The sequence below is a fragment of the Cervus elaphus genome, chromosome 17, assembly GCF_910594005.1.
Source record: "Cervus elaphus chromosome 17, mCerEla1.1, whole genome shotgun sequence".
Lineage (NCBI taxonomy): Eukaryota > Metazoa > Chordata > Mammalia > Artiodactyla > Cervidae > Cervus > Cervus elaphus.
Window position 1 is genome coordinate 33,912,555 of NC_057831.1, and position 23,520 is coordinate 33,936,074.

General features: G+C 35.0%; 1 protein-coding gene across 4 annotated transcripts in view; it reads right to left on the reverse strand.

Annotated features, from left to right (window-relative positions):
• Window positions 1-2,672: 2,672 nt before the first annotated feature.
• The window catches only part of CCSER1 (coiled-coil serine rich protein 1), a 1,392,355-nt gene continuing 1,371,507 nt past the window's right edge, over window positions 2,673-23,520 (reverse strand). For all 4 annotated transcript variants that reach the window (XM_043871183.1, XM_043871185.1, XM_043871184.1 and 1 more), the window contains one exon: window positions 2,673-5,893. In XM_043871183.1, the coding sequence (XP_043727118.1) occupies window positions 5,405-5,893 (489 nt within the window). In that variant the 3' untranslated portion in view covers window positions 2,673-5,404. The remainder of the gene's footprint in view (window positions 5,894-23,520) is intronic.

A 23,520-nucleotide genomic window follows, 5' to 3' on the forward strand; every position in this document is an offset into this window, starting at 1 on the left:
TGAGTCCTTGTATGCAAGGATTGCATTTTCAGTCTCTTTTGTTAACTATGAGGGCTACTCCAATTTTTCTAAGGGATTCTTGCCCACAGTAATAGATATAATGGTCATCTGAATTGAATTGGCCCATTCCCATACATTTCAATTCACTGATTCCTAAGATGTTGATTCTCAATCTTGCCATCTCTTGCTTGACTGGATTCAATTTACTTTGATTCATGGATCTAACATTCTAGATTCCTATGCAATATTGTTATTTACAGCAGACTTTACTTTCACCACCAGACACATTCACAACTGAGCAGTTTCTGCTTTGGCCCAGCTGCTTCATTCTTTCTAAAGCTATTATTAATAGTAATTGTTCTCTGCTCTTCCCCAGAAGCATATTGGAGACCTTCAGACCTGGCCATGTGGGCTCCCTTCTTCTGATGTAATAGTTTTTTGCCTTTTCATACTATTCATGGGATTCTCCTGGCAAGGATACTGGAGTGGACTGCCATTTCCACCTCCAGGAGAAGAACATAGCTGTCTGTAAACCAAGAACTGAACCAGCTGGCAGCTTGTCTTAGTTTCTAAAGCTGTGGTAAATAAATGTCTATTGTTAAGCCACCTGGTCATGGCATTTTGTAACAATGACCTGAACTTACCAAAGGAATGAGGTAATCTTTGTAAAGGCTGATAAGATGTGGATGCCTCTTTGTCTTGAATTTTGTTTTCAAGAGGAAAAGTACGTTTGTTAGATTAAACTAGTGAAGTCAATGGGGCTATACTACACATTCTCTAGAAGGAATCATGAGATCCCACATTCTAGATTACTTACCTAGGTGGAAGAAACCCACTCTGTATTAAGAATTTTCATTGTTTTAATTTCTATGGGAAATTTTTCAGGTCTGAAATGAACTGCCTTCATTCTTTTTTCATAGGCAACACACCTGGGAAATGGTATCTTTGACAAATACTCCTGGGCTAAACTACTTGGTACTGAGCAAGCGGGTTCTGAGCAAGATCAAATTTATTGTAAAAAAAGAAAAAAGTTGGTAGATATGCTTATGGTTCTAACTATTGGTTAAAGAACTTGACACAAATTGAGATATAAAAAATAAAAATTTGGCACTGCTAATGTATAATGTTAGGAAATTTCCCTGGTGACTTAGATGGTAAAGAATTTGCCTGCAATACAGGATACCCAGGTTCAGTCTCTGGGTCTGGAGGATTCCCTGGAAAAGGCTATGACAATCCACTCCATTATCCTTGCCTGGGAAATCCCATGGACAGAGGAGCCCGGTGGGCTGCAGTTCATGCGGTCACAAAAAGTCGGATACAACTGAGTGACTAATGCTTAAATAATGTATAATGTTTGAGAAGTGGGATTCTTTGTTTAGTTGGTTGGTAGCTGTCTGTTTTCTTTTAGACTATGGTGCAATTCAGCTTTTTATAAGAACCCAGATTGTTCATATTTTCTATAATCCCTGCTAGGTATGTAGACATAGCCTAGTGTTGGCATGATAAAATTAGCACATGGAAAAAGAACAAGGGAAAAAAGTTTCCATTCTAGGAGGAGTAAATTACCAAAGAAATTTTATCTCTGATTGAATTAATTCTTGGGGTTAAAAAAATATACTACTAATAAAAACCTAATAAGGCCTAAATAGAGTCAAGTCACAGAATGCAATCAAAATACTAGGATAAATGAATCAATGCTATATTTAAACAGATATATCACCAAGGAAAAGTCTCAGGTTATGGGGAGTGTGATTTAGGGATGAGAAGGGCAATCATACACTGTACTTCAACAGTCATCTTCCTTTCTTTCTCCTCACTGACCTACACGGTGATTTAGTGGAGTTGTAAGTGCTGTTTTGAAGCACTGTCTACTTCTGTAGATATTTGGAATCTAAAGTTTTGAAAGTAGAAATACGGAACAAAATAAAGTTTGTAAGACTACACCTAGTATTCCAGGTTACCCACAACAATGGGTTATTACTTCTTAAAAATGAGAAAAGTGATAATGGATGTGGGTAATTGTGGAGAAATTGTACTCACCAGACTGCTCCTGCTATTCTATTGGTAACTAAGGTGTTAAGAAAGGTCTTGGGAGGACTAGTGGACTATGATCACTAATCTTGGGGATGTGGTCATTAAATACATGATAATAAAAAGAAAATCTTAACTCTTTTTAGGGGAAGCAGTATCCCTATGAAACACATATGAGATAAGGGGAACAAAATGTGAAGTTTTCTTTGAATTCAATTAATTACTTTGAATTCAGTAACACTCAGAAAATTAATGACAACAGGCTAGGATGAAATCTTGTAAAATACAAGGTGTAAAACACAGGTCATCAACCCACATTAATTAGGAAAATCTTTGTAAACATTTTAAGTAAATATGAGCACGTCTACAAATGTTTATTGCTGATTAGTGGCTGGCTGTTTTATTTATATGTCAACCAATAAAAAACAAAACAACTTAAATGATGTGTGGCCCTATGTCCTCACCCTGAGCATTACTGATATTGATAGGTTCCCAACTTTAACACTGCAGCTACAGTTTCACGGTGTCACCTGCACGAGGATTGTGGTGCTTCAAATAAGAAAATGCAGTTTGAGAGCGCATATAAAATGATTTGAACAAAATCACTGAGTTCATAGAAATATAGTTGCATGTTCCAATGATTTAAAAAACGAAGACAGTTTATTTCAGGTGGAAACAGCTTTTTCTCAAGGACTATCTCTTCTTAAGCGTCCTTTAAAACACATTCTAAATTCAGAGGAGAAAATCTGCAGCAGAAATTTTACAGAGTTACTTAGGCTTAGCTACACATACACATGCACAGAAGAAGAAAGGGAAAGAAAAGACAACTGCTTCCGTCAGAAAAACAAGCACTTTTTCCCCCTGGTGTCATGTCTTTGGATATGTACTGCCTTGGAGAAATGTATAAATCATTTTTATACATGGAACTGTCTTAGAAAACTAGAGATTTTAGTACAAAGAAATCAATTTGTTGAAAGAATGCCCATGTGAGTACTCTATATACACAAGAGAAACTTACAAAGATCCCCTGTTTTACAGTTACTGATGTACATTAGCAATAGTGGGCTTACAACTTCTCCAGGCCTGAGTTACACTTAGTATTACAAATAATATTATAACAATGCTGAAAATACTAATACAAAACAGCTTTAAGATGATATTTCCAAAAAATATCCTTCCTTTTAAAATTGAACTGTTTAATCCAAGTTTTCTTTTTGAATGTTTCAGCTTTAAAAAAGGTTTTTCAAGAAAATACTAGCATTTAAAACATCTCTTAAAATGTCTATTAAATGACAGATTTTCTTAAATAGATTATTTTTTTTACAAAGTATAATTCAAAAGTCTATCTTCCAGGAAAGCAAAACTATAAACTCCAAAAGTCCAAATCAAAAACATTATTTGTGATACATTGTTCTTCCATATCCTGGGAAAAAATCCTTGATTATTTTACCGTGCTAATTTATTTACAGACTTCAAATACTCAAGTAACACACACCAACTTTCAGGACAAATGAAGCTGAATTCCACAATTAATAATCATAATTTTTCTATCATTTCATAAATACCGTTCAGCCCAAAATGCCTATCTGAATGAATTATTATAACGTGTAAAGTATAGTGGGAATTTTAGATTGCGGTGTCATTAAGCCAAGCAAATTGCAGTGTGCATTATTCTCTTTTGGCAGAATTACAAATACACAAAGAAAGAAAACATTTGGCAAACATTTGTCTTAGATGCACATGTGTTCTCCTTCGGAAAACCAAAATTATAAGTACAGTGTATCCACTAAACTCTTTACTCTTATCAATTCTAATCAAAGTTTGAAAAGTGGTCAGAATTTAATAGTTAAAGCTAGCAGGGGGGTATCTAATGCCTTTTCCCCAAAGCACAGAGCTCAAATACACTTTTGCTTTAGGAGAAGCATTTCAGCATAGCTTTAATTTTAGCAGGTTAGTCAGCTGCCATGCTAAAATGGCTATCCCAGTTTCCCTTTATTCATTTCATAAATTCTATCTGTTAGAATGCAAAGGAGTCAGATCATGCAGTAGGTATGACAATTTCAATTTACATAAACTATGCCTACTATGGATTCAGTAATTAGCTTTTAGCTTTGTGTAAGAAAACTGCTGCCCTGATTCCTATTGGTCATTTAAAAATTATTTATTAATTTATTTATATAGCTCTATTAATTAAACATAAAGGAATTATTTATCTCATGTGCAGCTGCATATAAAACATTACACCTTGTTTGTTAAAGAGACATATTTGCCATCAAATGAGTTCAGTATTCCTGTTAGAGATTTATTTCTAAGATCAAATCACCAAAGTTTGCATATATTTTACTTTTTCCTGTAAATCTAGATGACTGAATATTCAAAATAGTGTAAACTGGGCTGCCAAGAAACTGACTTTCTATTCCTCAATTCATCATGTGGGCCTTGATATGGGTTAATGTATATAAAGCAAAACTGGACACAGATTAAAAATTAAGTGAAAAATACACTAATACAAGGAAGGTGAAGTAAAATAATTTTCTTAGAGTATTCCTTTCCTCACATTGTAAAAAACTAAGGTGATAGAACCAAGACAGTGACTCAAAGAGTGTAGCATGTCATGCTTTCTGCATCATTTGACAAAATTTAGCCAACATTCCCACCTCAGTATCTTATGTCATAGTACTTCAACATCAATAGCAAAATCTAAAAGCAAATTTTTTCGAAGATCAGAACTGTCATCCTCTATTTGGCTAGCAATTACTCAGTCTGAAATCCTTTGTGAACTAGTATGAACTAAACATTTAGAGGATAAAAGAAATACTATTTCCCCCTTAATCGTATGGCAAGATAAGCTTGACTGTATGTAATAGAGAGACAAACGTTATCTCTGGGTTACATGCAAGTAAGCTTCATTCTTAAATAAATACACTACCAAATATAACACTTTAAAATCCCTCCTTTTCTCTTTCTATTAACTATGTAATTTAAAATTTCTCACAGTTCCTTTATCTATTTATTCCTCACATCTATTTTCACAGTAACACCATTAAGTGAACAGAGTGCTATTTGATATTACCTTCTGAAACTTCAATGCATATCAGTGACTGATGAAGATAAAAGATAAATTTTATGGCCTGTATAAAACAGCGAGATGGTTTCATTTATTTTACATATAGATAATAAAGTCTCCAAAGCTATTAAACCTAATTCAATTAACATGCTTGAACCCTCATTCTAAAAAAAAAAAAGAAAAGTAAAATTCTTTGTTTATAACTAAAACTAAAAAGTAATAAGAAATACATGAAAATTTAAACATGAGCTATGCACGAGAAACACTAACCATCTTATCCTACCCAGAGACAGGAATAGGGTGATTTCATGACCCGTCCTGCTGGCCCAGAGTCTGCAGCTCAGCTGAGTGTAAATTGTGATGGAGGAAAACATTCTTCCTACTGTACATGTGTAAAGAGATTGGCCCTCTCGGCGGCTGTCCAAACCTTCCTGTAAAGGTTGAATGCTGCCGGGCGGCAGCCGCTTGGTCCTTTGGTTTCTCCGAGAGCGTGGCGAGCCCTTCTGTCTTAGCTGTTGGCTTCACAGAGTTCTGCCCTACGGTGGCCCGTAAATTCTGGGTGACTTCTGATGTGAGGGTTTCATAAGTTCCTCTTGAGTGTTTGATAACTTCGACTAGTTCTTTGTCCTTCAAAAAACTGCTTAGACATAAACTGGGGAGTTGGCAGGCCTTGCTTTTGTAGGGGCTTGTCTGGTCCGCTGCTGGGCATCTAAAATGGTCCTCGGTGGGAGTATGCATTATTTTTCTGTCCCTTGTGCTGAGATTTTGGCTCACAATTCGATTTCGATATGTAGCCTGTGGTAAAGACATGGAAAAGAAAAGATGCCTTTAAAAAAGTACGTTCACAGCATACACACAGAATACAGAGTGTTGTTTTCACAATTGCTTCCAAAACCCTAAGTTTTCAACCAGGCTTTGAAAAACACCAATAGACTTCTCTTCTCTTTTCCATTAGATTACATTTCCCAGCACAATCCTACTATAAATAGTGGTCAAATGAATGATTTAACCACTATTAACTATCTTGACTCGAAGAAGCATTTATTAAAATACTTGTTTAAACGGCAGTTTTAAGTTGGCAACAATACTGAGAGGAAGGTATTAGAGATTTTTTATACACCCTTTGCCCTCAACACATTCATAACTTTCCTTATTAGCAACATAATGGTGTTACTTTTTACCAATGGTGAACCTACATAATAATCACCCAAAGTTCACAGCTTACCTTAAGGTCCACTCTTGGAGTACTACATTCTATGAGTTTGGACATGTTTATAATGACATATAACCATTATTATCATACAGAGTATTTTCACCACCCGAAAAATCCCCTGTGCTCTGCCTACCCACCTCTCCCCTCCTCCTCATACCACTGGCAACCACTGTCTCCATAGTTTTGTTTTTTCAGAATGTCATGTACGTGGACTTACACAGTATGTAGTCTTTTCAGATTGACTTTGTTCACACAATATGCATTTAAGGTTTCTTGATGTCATTTAACAGCTTGATAGCTCATTTCGCTTCAGAGTTGAACAAAAAGGCATTTTGAAATTTGCTTACATAATTTCCTAAATTTAAATTTAAATTTATTCAGTTTTCTCAGAGAATACATGTTATCTTAATAAGTAATGAACATCCATATATGAAGCTTCACATCTTTCATTGGATTTAATATGCTATATTTATTTGAGTGTATGCTCAGAGTTTTAGAGTCATCAATATAGTAATTTGTATCAGCAGAGTGATAATCTAAACATTTAAGAAACTAATGAAAGGTCACTCCATTGACCTACAGAGAACACTTACAAGAAATCTCAGCACGTATTTCATTTAGACTTTTGGATGCATTTTATTAATCAAAATCGGGTCCATGAGTATACATCCATCTTCTTTCTCACTTCTCAAGAAGTTTACTCTCTAATGATAGGAATAAGACATAGCTTATCAGATCATGTGGTAGGGGAAGCAAAGATTACAAGCTGGTACCAGAATTCCTCTTGAAGAAAGCACAGTCTTGGTTTAGAAAAAATATACTGAGCTAGAAACTGACTAGCTGGGTTCCTGCTCCGGGGCACAAATGAAGGATTTATTATTGCTAAAGGAAGGTGGGGAGAGTGGAGAAGAGTTGAGAGAGGAAAATAGGGCACAAGGCAAGAGGCTGGTACAAAATATGCTGAAGGGCCAGTGAAAATCTCTGTGTACTTGACCTCTAAATGGCATAGTTTTTAAGTACCCAACTTTTCATTGTTCCCTAGAAAGCCATTTCTCCAAGCCTGATCTCTACTTTGAGCCCTAATTTACTTATGAAGCCATCATCACTTTGACTAATTAACATTCCTAGCTACACACACACACACACATTTAGCTGCAGTGATTCAGAGGGATCATGCTGCCCAGAGGGAACTTGCAGTGCATATACCTAGCCACATCTTTTGCAAAAGAGAAATTAAATTTCCACAAGCTAATATAATTATGTTAAGTTTTAGACAATTTAGTTCCCAAACAGTTATTTTATTACCTTTCCTTAGAGTTCATAATAGAAGATGAATGGATGGTAAATTTAGTGATTAATAAGTCAATGTTGAAGATGATACTAAAATCTGTTCTTTACTTCCCTATATTTTTTTCCTCTCATTTCATCAGTAGAGCATATAATCTGCATTTCACTGAATTCACAGTGACTGATTTTAAAACACATGATTATTTTACATACCACTAAGAAAGAAAAATCTTATGATGCTAATTAAGAACAAACAAAAACCACTCCTTCTTTATTAATGGTGTGAGCCATTTATCAGTCACACCAGCCTCTCATTCCAATTTCTTCTTTCTCCACTTTCCTTTCTTAGGTTTGATAGATAGTCCTTTTGCATTTCTTTCAATGATACAACTTCATTTATGTGTGAGTATATTCTTTCTTTTGATAAAGCATTTGGTTTTTAATTTAGAGAGAATATGGAATTGAAGGCAACAGTGTTACATTTTTCACTAATAACAGTTACATACAAAATAATATTTGCTATAAAACCAAATCATAGTAAAAACTTTTTGAAAATATTATCATTGGTAACTTAATACATGTAGTGCAAACACTGCATATAACTTCAATGAAGAAAGGACAATATGAAGCTATGATAAAAATCCACATGTACTCCACTACAACATGGTTGAAAGCAGTAACTGTAAGATTTATCCTGACTTTAGGGGTTTTTATTACATTTAAACATTGTCTGATATCTGATACAATGTGGACATACAGTAGTTATGCCAATGTGCATAGCCCAGTTTTCACTGTGACAGGATGTCATGATGATAGAATTAACAAGGCGGGGAGTCATGCTTCAATCAGCAATTAATTTTTTATTTTTTTCTGAATTTTTTTTCATGTGTGTGACCTATACTGGTAATTGCCAAAATGTTATAAGGTAATGACTTCCTAATTTATCACATAGATTAAAACATAGCACATGACTGGTTATTTTATCTTAAGACATACTTTTCTGCAAATGTTCTCTATTTTATCCAAAATATTGTTTTACAACTAGAATTGTTCCTGAAGGAAAATAAATACTTAAAATAATTCCTAATAACTATCTAGAAAAAAGGTATTAATTAGAAAAATGGCTAATATTAAATAGTATTTCAACAAATCATAAAGGTGATTGAAAATAGCATAATTTGACTGTAAATAACATATGTTTATGAAAGTATGTTAAAGTGAGCCAAAATTATCACTGGTCAGAGTTCTTGTAGCATGAGTAACTCTTGGGTAACTGATACTGAGAACTTGCCTCCTAAATAAGGTTTATGGTTTCCTACTAATGAGCTTCTCAATCAAGGAAGTAAAACTTACAATGCAGAATACTGTATGTTTTACATTCAAGAATAGACACTTTGATGCCTACTTACTTCTATACCCAAGCCAACTAAAATAAAAGTTTCATAAGGTCAGGGACATTGCTTGCCTTGTTTAATGCTGAATCCACTGCTCCCAATAGTGTCTGGCATTTACCAATAACTCCCTGATAATTATGTAGTCCAGAGAAGAATCGACAATCATATTTTATCAGTAAGGAAAAACACATCTAATATGAAATCAGTAAGGAAAAACACATCTAATATGAAATTTTCTTTCTCTTGACATTTTTCTCTAGTAGATAAGCTGATTACTTTGATCTTTATAAACTGATATATTACCTGAATCATAAACTACCAAGCACTGGTAGTATATATTTTGCTTCCTTTCTTGAAAGCAGTGGGGAATGTCAACTTTTCAGGGATGTTTTTGTAGCTTCAACTCCTCTTTAGTTGTACTTTCCCCAATAAAAAGCAAGACATATATGTTACTATAAAATATACTTGGAAGAAATAACAAACCTTTCATAGCCACAAAAGCAACATGACATCATATCTAAAGCACTAGATATCAAAGCAACTGGAAAAAAATCTCTTGCAGTACACTTTTTCAATACTGTAGAAAATGAATTAAAAAGGAGTTATTGCACAGTAGCACTTCTTAAGCTCTCTCTTCTCCATGTGACAACATGACACATAGAGACATTTCCTTAGACAAAACCTGGGTTATGGAAATACTCCAAATAAAATCTCTTTAACTCAATGTCTTTATCTTCCATTTATGCAAACATTTTGGATTCAGAAATAAAAAGAGAATTATCAGAATCTAGTTTAATTTATAAAAAGAATAAATTTTGATGCTTGAGTAGTGGTAGCAATGTTACTTAAAACATAGATACAACAGATGACTGAGACCCATTTGACACAGGTCTTGTAACCTGCAGATTAATTGAAACAGGTCACTTCATTAGTGCAGAAAATAAATGATGAAGGCATGAGTTGAGGCAGCAGAATAAATGACAGAACACTCTACAGTAACATATTCTCTTAATTACTAAAATATATCAATACATAAATCTACAGGCAGAATAATATAAACTTTTAATACAGTGATATCAAGAAGCCATCTCTATGCATTGTAAAATATGATTACATATATGAAGAGTGCTTTGAATAAAGACATGTACAATATTATTGCTCATTGAGTAAAATATTAAAATCTGTAAATAAGTGTTAAATGTAATAATCTCCATTTTTGTTACTGTAAATATACATATTTACATATATATAAAATAAATTTTGCCTATAAATCCCTTTTTACCCAAAGTGTGAGCAAATTTGCTTCTAAAATACAAACTGGAATACTTCAACACCTTTAATGGTGTGTATTGAGTTTCCTCATTGTGTCTTCAATCTAAACTTGATCTTCACTATTATTTTCTTTCTATTCATTAATCCCTGGAGACAGACATAGAGATCTCTGTCACATCCTTTCTTTAGTAATGTTTATAGGTTCTCTTAAATAAAAGATAAATCAACATTGTGGCACATTTTAGAGAAGAATTAAAAGGAAGTATTCTGTACATTGGGTAAGGAAATGGCAAACCACTCCAGTATCCTTGCCTGGAAAATCCTATGGACAGAGGAGCCTGCTGGGCTGCAGTCCTTGTGGTCTCAAAGAGTCAGGCACAACTGAGTGACTAACACTTAACACATTCTGTACACAGTCCCCTTCCCATCGATGCATGCACCTTAAAGGAAACTCTCTTGTCCAACTTTCAGAGGATGGGTTCTATATTGTTCCAAACAAATGCTGTACTACTATCTATGGACTCTACTCTTTAAGGAGATGAAAACCTTTCTTGGTAGAACTCAATCATGCTAGTTTCTAGTTTAGTTTTAATGAAGTCCACAGTTGACTTAACCCTGAGCCTATTAGAGAACTGAGTTGTATATAGTGAATTAAAATGAAGCCAAGGAAAAGACAATTGTAGGATTCACATTCTTGAGAAAGCATTATTTGCCTTTTATGAAATTCGAAGCAAGCTCTGAATCTTGGACAAGACAGAACAAAATTAATGTACAACAACAAAAACGCAGTAAGGCAGTGATGAATGCTTTCAAGGCCTAGTTGTCTATTGACGCCTGAGAGTGAAAAGATCTAAGGTGGGAAAGAATTCTTAAATATACTGAACTCAAGAGAGCAGATAATTAGATTTAGAAAAATGATTAGACAGCAGATAAATCGCTTTACCTCAGATCTTATTTATAATAACAGCTAAGATTGAGTGACCATTTACAATGTGCCAAGTTATGTGGTATGTTTCATGTATTAATAACTTTCAATCTCTATTATTTTTTAATACCCATTTAATGACAAAGAAACTGAAACTCTTACACTTCAATCCTACCAGGATTCCAGGATTTAGTGGATAGCATAATGTGAATTAGAACTCAAGCTCTAAGCCATGGGTTTCTCAGCCTCAGCACTATTTACACTGGGGATTATATATTTTTTTGTTGTAGGGGACTGCCCCGTGAATTACAGCCTGCTTATCACCAACCTTTGCCTCTACTTGTAGATGCCAGGTACACCTGCACCCAGTTACGACAAACAGAAATGTCTCCAGACAGTGCCAAATGTCTCCTGAAAGGTATAACTGTCCCCAGTTGAGAATTTCTGGCCTGAGCAATAATGCTTCTCTAAATCAGGCAAATAAAAGTGACCAATGCAGTATCTCTGAAAATAAAGGTCATATACATATATTACTATCCTTTTTTAAAAAATCATTTACAGCCCCTAGGAGAGTGAAATTAAGCTTTTGTAATTTTTACTTCACAAACACATATAATACTTATTATACACTGGACACTCTTCTGGGCCTTTACAATTAACAATCTTTTAAAAAAAATATTAACTCATTTACTAACCCAATGCAATGTACTAATAAACATTGGAAACATGTATAAATATAAATCTTGCTCAACGACAACAATAAAAAACACAGCATGGTGCATAAAATCCAAAGGTTTTGTCTTAAAAAGTAACTTTCTCCACACGGAAGAATGCTAATGGAATGTCATGAACTACTTAAAAAGCAAATTTTGATTTTTCACTACATAATATATTAGCATGGGATAAATCAGTAGACCTGAAATGTGCCTCTTTGTCAATAACAACCACTTAAATGTCAGTATAAACTCAAGCCATATTTATTAAAAACAACTTTCCTTTTCCTGTCATCACTGAGGAATAGGATTTTTAAAGCAGTTATAAATACAGGACATTTCTCTGCAGAAGTGTTGGCATATTGCTGCATCTGTTTTTACCCTTAGATGTGGAATCTGTTTTCAGTGATAAAGAAGAGTTTTTCTTAAAGGTCTAGAAACACTCTACCACAGAGAGATTGTATAGAGAAGTAGTAACTGCTTTGCAAGCAGGAAGCTTTGTCATAAGTTGAAGTAATAACCAAAAAGAAACATTCAAAGGTTCTGGCAGACAAGACCTACTTTTTTCAGATAGCACAAATTACCAAGAGGAAATTGTCTGGAGTTAAATTACTTCTTCTGGCTCAGTCTCACTCCTAAATTCCTTAGGGGAAACTAAATCCTCCTGGTGGGCATTTAGGATTCAACCAGGGTTACAGGACATGTATAAGATAAGCAAGGTGAATGTTAATAAGGTCAGCTAAAGGCCCAGTTCCTGAGAGAGGATGACCAAGGCATCCACCTCTCCTGAGAAAAGCGAAAGCATGCAACAGTTTTCCCACAAGCCAGTAGGGCTGTTCTATTTATAACTAGAGTAAGTGAACTCTGGAAAGAACAAAATTCTGAGGAACAGCAGTGAGTCGTCTTTAGAACTAATCTGTGTGTGTTGTAACCCATTCAGTGTAAATAATTCTTTTTAGTAAAATGTTTGTTTAAATGAGAATTTCAAACAATCGCTGCTTATAGTAGCAATAAAGGTGAATGATTAAGGATTCAATTCAAGAAACCTAATAAAGTATAATTCAGCACAACTGATATTCCAGAAAAGTGTGATTTCTAAATAAATGACTAAGTGAGTGTTTAAGCTAATTTTATATGTCTAAGGGAAAGGAGTAGGAAATAATTTTTATGTGTTTGCATAGGAATGCAATATAGTGGACAGTTACTGTGGTTTAACTACAACAGCATGAAAAATGAATCTCTTGTTTAGATAGGCAGATGCCCAATATCTGGCACATATTAGATGACACTCTTTTATTTAAAATTTTATTGAAATATAGTAGGTTAACAATGTTGTGTTAATTTCTGCTGTATAACAATTTAATTATTATATATATTCTTTTTTTCATATTCTTTTTCCCCATTTTATCACAGGATATTGCATATAGGGTCCTGAGTTGGACGGGTAGGACATTATTGTTTAAATCAATCCTATATAGAATAGTTTGCACCTTCTAATCCCAAACTCCCAATCCTTCCCTTCCTCACCTCTCTTCCCCCTGACAACCACAAATCTGTTCTCTATATCTGTGAATCTGTTTCTGTTCCATAAAAATGTTCATTTGTGTTTTATTTCAGAGTCCACATATAAGTGAGATCATATGGTATTTCTCTTTGTGGCTTACTTCACTTCTTGTGATAATCTCTAGGCACATCCATGTTGCTGCAATGGCAGTATTTTATTCATTTTATGGCTGAGCAGTATTCCATTGTGTTTATGCACCATACCTTCTTTATCCACTCCTCTGTTGAGGGACATTTGGTTGTTTCCATGGCCTGGTTATTGTAAATAGTGTGGCAGTGAGCCTCAGGGTGCAGGTATCTTTACAAATTATAGCTTTGTTTGGATTTATGCCCAGCAGTGGGACTGCTGAATCATATGGCTACCCTATTTTTAGTCTTTTTGAGGAACTTCCATGCTGTTTTCCACAGTGGTTGTGCCAATTTACCTGTAGGTCCCTTTTCTCCACATCCTCTCCAGCATTTATTTGTAGACATTTTAATAATGGCTATTCTGACTGGTGTAAGTTGGTACCTCCTCATAGTTTTGATTTGCATGTCTCTAATAATTAATGGTGATGAGCATCTTTTCATGTGTCTATTGGCCTCTGTATGTCTTCTCTGGATAAATATCTATTTAGGTCTTCAGGTAGTGCAGTGTTTCTTGAAAGTAGTTATTAGCAAATCACAAAAATATTTTTATTCACAATGTCTTTTTCGTGAAAAATTCAAAGGCTTTATAGCCATTTGCTAGAGATTTACAAGATGGAAATATTTCTTGTATCCAATAAATATACATATATAATATAATTAAGAATCTAGCCTATTGTTTCTCTTGTATTCTAGTACATATATATATGCATAATATAATCATACTGATTAAATAATGAGAGTCCTAAATGCTTTGCTTAAATAATTCTATCTTATGAGATATTTTAGCCCATAAGCTCTGCTGGGAGACTCCTAAAAGTAAGCCATTACTTATCTAATCTATGAGATAACATGAGAAAGGAAGTAAAATATATATATCCATGTATATGTATGGCTGAGTCCCTTCAGTATTCACCTGAAACTATCACAACATTTTTAATCAACTATACCCCAATACAAAATAAAAAGTTTTTTAATGAAAAAAAAAGGAAGCAAAATAAAAATTCAGGAATTTTACATTGTTCATGTGGTGTTTTATAATATAAAGCAGGTTATTTTTAGAGTAAGCTTGACCGATTGAACAAAAGCAATGCATAATGAAATATATAGTAGAATTTGGGAGCTACTACAAACAATGCTATTATAGCATCTCATCTGTCATATACTTTAAATGTTACAGATTGCTTTCACATAGAATATCTTAATTTATCCTTGTAATTGTACGTTAAAACTTGTTTCAAATACCTCACTTTCATTTTATATATAGAAAACCGAGGCTCTTAATAATAATTGGCTTACTCAAGAGGATTCAAGTAGTAATATAAGGGCTTTGAATTCCAAGTCATATATCCTATCATGTCACTCTGTCAAAAAATAAATAAGTACCCCTCCACCTAATTGTTTTATTGATACTAGAATCTTACCTTTGTTTCCTTCCTCTAGGTTTTTTAAATATTCCTCACTTATTAATTCTGAATTTAGTTTATTACATAAATTATACTCAAACTTCATGCAGAAATTGTTTCCAGATAACTTGAAGTATAAAGTTAGGTTATTAGTCATTTGTATGAATCAGATTATCCCTCAAGAAAAGGGTTTGAAAGAAATCACTGGAAGTGGAGGTATCCAGAAACTGTGAATACTGTGTAAGTAGGTAAGAATGATATTGGAAAAAGGGACACAGGATGTAGACAAATAGTTTACCTCACTTCTGCTCCCCTCCCTAAACCCCAGCCATGACAAAGTAGTTAGAATTAAAGAACAGTCTGGATCCCAGATCCTTGAAGCTTCTCTCTGGCTTCATTGATTCATTTTTCACAATATCCTTTCATTATTTGAATTTAAATATTTTAGTTTAGATTCCTTGGCAGCCTAGCTGATAAAGAATCTGTCTGCAATGCAGGAGACCCCACTTCGATTCCTGGGTGGGGAAGATCCCTTGGAGAAGGGATAGGCTACCCATTGCAGTATTCTTGGGCTTCCCTTCTGATTCAGACAGTAAAGAAATCAACCTGTGATGCGGGAGACCTGGGTTTGATCTCTGGGTTTGGAAGATGCCCTGGAGAAGGATATGGCAAGCCGCTCCAGTATTCTTGCCAGGAGAATTCCCATGGACAGAGGAGCTTGGAGGCAGGCTACAGTCCACAGAGTCGCAAAGAGTCAGACACAGCTGAGTGAATAAGTACATACACACATACCCAGATTAGAAACTGTGTATTTAAGGTGTTATTCAAATGTGATTTTTAGCTTACTAGCCATTTTGTATTAGCTTTGGCTATATTTTCCTTCAGAAACATGCAGCATTTAAGGTAGACCAAATATCACTTAGGGCTTCCCTGGTGGCTCAGATGTAAAGAATCTGCCTGCAATGAAGGAGACCTGGATTCAACCCCTGGGTTGGGAAGGTCCCCTGGAGGAGGGCATGGCAACCCATTCCAGTATTCTTTCCTGGAGAATCCCTATGGACAGAGGAGCCTGGTGGGCTGCAGTCCATGGGGTCACAAAGAGTCAGACACGACTGAGCAACTAAACCACAGCACAGCAAATAACACTTAAGAAAATTCAGGGGGCATGTATGGAACAGTAACATGATAAATAACAACATCTACCTTTTATGCTTGACATAATACTATATAAAAGTCCTTCAAAGAATTTACATCAAAATAATATAACAAGTATGTGTGGAAACACAGAGTATGCAGAGTAGTTTGGCACTTGTGATGAAATAGTATTCGTTTTTATATACCATCTGATTTTCTGAAATGCTTTCATAGAGTATAAATAGTGAGACATAGCAGGAAATGAATTCTGGTATGGAAAGTCATGGTCAGGATATCATTACCTACAAGTTAGATACAATTTTTAAAAGAAGCATGGGATTTCAAAAATACATTCTTTCACTGTGTAAATAGTTGAGCCTTGGAGATAAGAGATTTATTTAATAACAGCAATTTTTCAAATAACCAACCATTTTTTTTTGTACTTAAGATGAGTTTATGGGTTTTAGACACTAGCTAGTGTATAAAGAAAGTCTAAGGCTATTTTTTCTCTCTTTGAAAAGCTGCTTTATCAAAGCAAATCATTTTCCTTATGAACTCAGAGTAGCCTCAAAAAGTCTGCTAACAAAGAGAAAACAGATGGGACACCAGCTTTAAAGTTAGTCATCCTTAAAAGGGCATAAAATTGATTTTTAAATAGCAAAAAAATCAACAAAGCACAAAATATAATGAGAGTGAGATGAAACATAAAAATTGCTATGATCTACAAAAATTACTGTCAACTATTTTCATTTTTTTATGTCAATTTTGTCATTTTACTAATTTCAACTATCATAACCTCTTGCCTATTGAAAGTGTGAATATTTTCACTTTGTTTCTACAATAATATTTCAAGAAGCAGTAGAGACTATAAAGTTAATGTGGTTTAGTCCCTTGATTTTACAAGGAAACTATGGCTAGAGTTGATAAGTGATTCACTCAAGATTATAAAAAAATGTTAGTAGCAGTCAACAACCAATTCCAGATTTCCCAAAGCATTGTTCAGTGTTACCACGCAGAGCCATCAAATTTGATTTTAATGCATAGCTATAAGATATGTATTTGATGTAAGTGAAACAAGGTCAAATTGATTCATATTCAAATATTTATATGTTCCAGTCATTATGCTATATTTCAGCATATGAAATATATGAACTGTGATATATAGATATACACTCATGAACTCTGGATATATAGATAGAGATATATCAATTAAGTTTCTGGAATAAAAAAGACAGATAAATAGAAAAAAGAATAGTACAAGGAAAGGTCTTCTGTGCTGAATTAGGGGAAATGAAGGTCAAGCAGTAACCATCTGATGAGGCATGCATACTGTCACTTCAGTTGTGTCTGACTCTGTGACCCTATGAAGTGTAGCCCGACAAGCTCCTCTGTCCATGGGATTCTCCAGGCAAGACTGGAGTGAGTTGCCATGCCCTCCTCCAGGGGATCTTCTTGACCCAGGGATTGAACCCATGTCTCATATGTCTCCTGAATAAGGAGGCGGGTTCCTTACCACTGAGCCACCAGGGAAGCCCTACCATGTGATTATAGAGAGTACATTATATACATTGACCTCTGTAAGCTGTGTTCTGCCACAATAGGTTTTGGTTAAAAGAGGAGATATTAAGTAACCAGATGTTGGCTTAGGGTAGATCCATCTGTATTCCTCAGATTGCAGTCATCTAGAGGTAGAAAGGATAACTCCTGGCTACAGAGCTGATGTCCTGCATTTCAATAGAAGCTATGTTGGAAGGTCTGGATGTTAAAATTGTAAGGCTGTGGTGAATCCACATCTTGATCACAGGAATGGTGGTTAGGTGGTTGAGGAATGGGATAGACTGGCAAATAGTATCATAGGCAGGAAGTGAGTTCTCCATGAAATCTATTCAATATTCACTACTCCAAACAATTCCCTACAGTCACTATGTGGAGGCCTCAGAAATACTATAGATTATAGTCTAAAACTGGTTCTAAAACAAGAATACATCTTACATACCAGCATTGTTAATATTTCTCATTCTCTTTCTTTCTGCCTTCATTTTTTTTTCATTTTTTAATCCATTCACTCTTATGGAGAAACCACACTTAATATAAACACAATAGGAGATTTAAATAAATCAGAGATACAGTGCTATGCTTAGGTACTTGCTTTTGCTTAAGGGACTAGAAATTAAAAGTTAAAATTCAGTGACATTAAATAATACTTAGAACATGTCTCAAGTCAAGAAGAGATGTAGTGAAAAATAAATATTGAAACAGTACAATTTCTCAGACTTAAACAGGTTTCCAAAGAATTGTTTACTTTGGTTACTTCAATTTCATACTTCTCCCTAACTCATCAACACATTCCAGTTGGCTTTTTGTTCCTCCTGAAGACCCCTAATTTGTTAACTTAAATGGATACTTATCACTTCACATTTTTCTGGTATTAAGAAACATTTAGTGGGTTAACCAGTTTCATCTTGAATTCCCATCATCTTTTGCTATTTGTGACACTTCATGGTCTTCATGGTTCTCCTGCTTCTCTGGTCATTACTAGTCAGTCTCCTCAGCAGAACACATTTCTAACTAAACATTTGGGTTTCACGGCCTGGTGCAGATTCATCTCACTCTCCCTAAGCTATCTCATCCAGTCCCATTACTTTACTCAACATCTTTATGTGAACAACCCTTAAACTTCAATATAAACTTCTTTTCAAAGTTTCATTCATACATCTACCTCCAACATTTTATGACAGGTAACTCAATTGTATTTTTTCTTAACTTAAAGAAAATTCATTACATTCTTATGAATTTAGCATATTTGCATCATTATGGTTTTCAACTATTTTTTAAGAATTTCAGTAATATTTATTAAACAAATGAATGGAGACCACACTGAAAATCTGAAATTGTCCTGTATACTCTTCCTCACTATCATTCGGTCCATCACTATTCCACAGTGGTTCCACCATCACTCTGCTTACTTCTCTCCACCTCCATCCTTCTAGTTCAAGATACCATTACCTCCTGCCAGGGTTACTTGCATTCACTCTTCCAATACTTTCATGCATATACTAGAGAAAAGTTACAGAATTTTTTTTAATGCAAATCTAATCATGCCTGACTTCCTTATTTTATTTAAATATCTTCCTACTAAATTTCAAGAAGATATAAATTTTCAATAATCTACATGACCTTGAATTATCTAGCCCTAGTGCCTCTCTAATTTCTTCCTGGGACAAATTTTCCCCTCATTCTTTGAGTTTCTTTCTGGTGAAAATCTCTCCCATTCCTCAGGTCCTTCACTCTTATCCTCTGCTCACAAGGTTTTGCCCTTCAATTTTTTTAAAAAATATTTTTCTACAATAATTGTGGGGAATACATGTAAATCCATGGCTGATTCATGTCAATGTATGACAAAAATCACTACAATATTGTAAAGTAATTAGCCTCCAGCTAATAAATATAAATGGAAAAAAAAATAAATAAAATGTCAAAAAAAATTTTTTCTAAGGTTGATTTGCAATGTTACAGGTGTACAGCAAAGTGATTCAGATTATTAATATATACACATTTCCCAGATTTTTTTCCATTAAAGGCTCTTAAAAGATATTTAATATAGTTACTTGTTCTATATAGTGGAAAGTGGAGTCACTCAGTCATGTCCAACTCTTTGCAACGCCATGGACTGTAGCCTGCCAGGCTCCTCTGTTCATGGGATTTTTCAGGCAAGAGTATTGGAGTGGGGTGCCACTTCCTTCTCCAGGGGATCTTCCTGACCCAGGGATCGAACCTGGGTCTCCAACACTGCAGGCAGACGCTGTACTGTCTGAACCACCAGGGAAGCCCATTCTATATAGTAGGTTCCTTTTTTAAAAATCTGTTTTATATACAGTAGTTGTTGTTTAGTTGCTAAGTCATGTCCTACTCTTTCGCGATCCCATCAACTGTAGCCTGCTATGATCCTCTGTCCATGGGATTTCCCAGACAAGAATACTGGAATGAGTTTCCATTTCCTTCCCCAGGATATCTTCCTGACCCAGGGAACATGTCTCCTGCATTGGCAGGTGGATTCTTTACCACTGAGCCACCAGGGAAGCCTAGTCATATAGAGCACTTTGTAACTGTTAATCCCAAATTCCTGTTTGCCCTTTATTTTTGCCTGACAGCTATAATTCAGACCGAGACATTCACATCTGACGATTTAAAACAAGTTACAGTATGTTCATAATCTCAATGCAAACATACACTATAATATTTATTTAGAGTCCACATGTATTCACACATATATTGTACATTTGTTTAATGCCTGTCATCCATTTAGACTATAAGCTCTGTGGAAGCAAGAACCAGTCAAATTGTTCATAGCTATTTTCCCAGCACCTAGTCTATCTAATCCCTGAGGTAAGTGTTTGATAAGTACTTATTGAGGAGAGGTGGAAAAAGAAAGATTGACAGAAATGGGTAAAAGAGAAAAAGATCAAAAATGGAGGTATGTTCTCACTAAATTCTCCAGAATGAATATAATTTGAATTACTTAAAAATCAGGCAGGCATCCCTGGCATGATTAATAAGGGGTAGGTACATATTTACAAATCAAAAAAGCAAGAGAGTTACAGAAAAATATCTATTTCTGCTTTATTGACTATGCCAAAGCCTTTGACTGTGAGGATCATAATAAACTGCGGAAAATTCTGAAAGAGATGGGAATACCAGACCACCTGACCTGCCTCTTGAGAAACCTGGATGCAGGTCAGGAAGCAACAGTTAAAACTGGACATGGAACAATAGACTGGTTCCAAATAGTAAAGGAGTATGTCAAGGCTGTATATTGTCACCCTGCTTATTTAACTTATATGCAGAGTACATCATGAGAAACGCTGGGCTGGCAGAAGCACAAGCTAGAATTAAGATTGCCAGGAGAAATATCAATAACCTCAGATATGCAGATGACACCACCCTTATGGCAGAAAGTGAAGAAGAACTAAAAAGCCTCTTTTTAGTGAAAGTGAAAGAGGAGAGTGAAAAAGTTGGCTTAAAGCTCAACATTCAGAAAACTAAGATCATGGCATCTGGTCCCATCACTTCATGACAAATAGATGGGGAAACAGTGGAAACAGTGGCTGACTTTATTTTTCTGTGCTCCATAATCACTGCAGATGGTGATTGCAGCCATGAAATTAAAAGAGTCTTACTCCTTGGAAGGAAAGTTATGACCAACTTAGACAGCATATTAAAAAGCAGAGACGTTACTTTGCCAACAAAGGCCCGTCTGGTCAAGGCTATGGTTTTTCCAGTGGTCATGTATGGATGTGAGAGTTGGACTGTGAAGAAAGCTGAATGCCGAAAAATTGATGCTTTTGAACTGTGGTGTTGGAAAAGACTCTTGAGACCCCCTTGGACTGCAAGGAGATCCAATCAGTCCATCCTAAAGTAGATCAGTCCTGTGGGTTCACTGGAAGGACTGATGCTGAAGCTGAAACTCCAATACTTTGGCCACCTCATGCGAAGAGTTGACTCATTGGAAAAGACCCTGATGCTGGGAGGGATAGGGGGCAGGAGGAGAAGTGGACGACAGAGGATGGGATGGCTGGATGGCATCACTGACTCGATGAACTTGAGTTTGAGTAAACTTCAGGAGTTGGTGATGGACAGGGAGGCCTGGTGTGCTGCGATTCATGGGGTCACAGAGAGTCAGACATGACTGAGCAACTGAACTGAACTTACTGACTGACGTATTTACAAGGCCTATTTGCGAACTGCTAGTATTATATTTTCTTGCTAAGGCAGAGCAGTATGTTCACAAAGAGATAGGATTAGAATATAGTACATGTAAAGTTGTCTGTTTGCCTGCTAAGTTGAGTTTAGAATTTTAAATCAAATGGCGACCTATTGAACATTTATAAAAAAGTAAATGACATGACAATATATCTTAAGAAGGTTAATTGGATAATTAAAAATTAATCAGTCCAAGGTGAAAGTGTCTCAAATAAGGCAACCCAAATGCATACACTTGTCAGGGATCAAAGAAAGCATGTGTAGCAAGCAGCAGTTATATTTAAAGCTACTCATTATCAGAAATTCAAATATGTCACATAATAGGCAAGAATAAAAATTTTTACAAATCTGAATAAAATGCAAAATCTTAACTAAGACTTGTAACTAACTTCATTGGAATTAATACACAGACTTAAAATATGATAAAGTATGAAGAAATAATATATGAGCATCAAATAAATTTCAATTATTGGGTACAAAATAGTTACACAAGTTGAATTTATTATCTACCTATTTCAGGATCACGGATCAGTTTGTTTGTAAAACTTACATAAAAACATAACTATTTTGGTTTTCATCAATAATATGAACAAATGATGAAACACTTTATAGTAAATATTGTGTCTATAATTTTCCATAGGATATTTTTATCTGGGAAAGTTTATTGGCAGAAAAGCTAAGTAGTGCATAGCATTAGGGTGTTTTTTACATGTTCTCAGAGCTCTGTCAATATAAAATAAACTCCTCCAGATACTATTTATATTACCTTACTGAGTTTGATTTCCCTGTACCCATCTAAGTGGGTTTGAGACATCATGCCTCTTGAAAGACATTTCTAATACATCTGGAGTCCAAAGGGCCTTACATTTTTCCTTTTGAAATGTATTTTTTTCCTCCAAATTAACTGGCTAGCATAGAGATGAGTAATAGAGGATTGTGTTTTCAGCCGTGTAACTGCAACTCCACAGATGAAAGGGAATCATGGAAACTCTAATGCTGACATTGAGTATGTATTGGTTGAATGTATATTTGTTGAATGAAGAATGGATAAAGAGGACACCAGTTTTCCCAGTACCTACTGTTTTGTAGTGATTTTGCTTCACTACATAATAGCTCAGACAGTCTTAAACAAATGTGACATTGCTAACAAAGCATGCTGTGAACATTTCATAAGAAACAAAATTCTAGTATCCTGCATTCCAGTATCCAGAATGTTTCAGAATATATATCCTATTAGATTCTTCCATAGTCCTTTCCGCATCTGGCCCAGGCCATGACTTTTCCACGATCATACCTGACAGCTGATGATTTGGACAGAGTTGTAGACCTCCTTTTACATCTCTTCTGCTTGTCTCACAAGAGATAACTGTGGTCTATCACTCATAAATTTTAAACTATGTATATATTCTTCTTTAAAATCATGCATAATTTTTGTACTACTTAATGTAACCCAGAATAATAAGTCAAGAAATTATGAAATAGCTATAGCAAAATCTTTCTTTCTTTTTAAAAAAGACCTCATATTTATTGTCATTCAAATAGTATTTGTTAAGGAATTTCCATCACCTGACCCTGAATGAGTTACACTAGCGATGCTAGTTAGTCCTCAGTTGTGTCCAACTTTCTGCA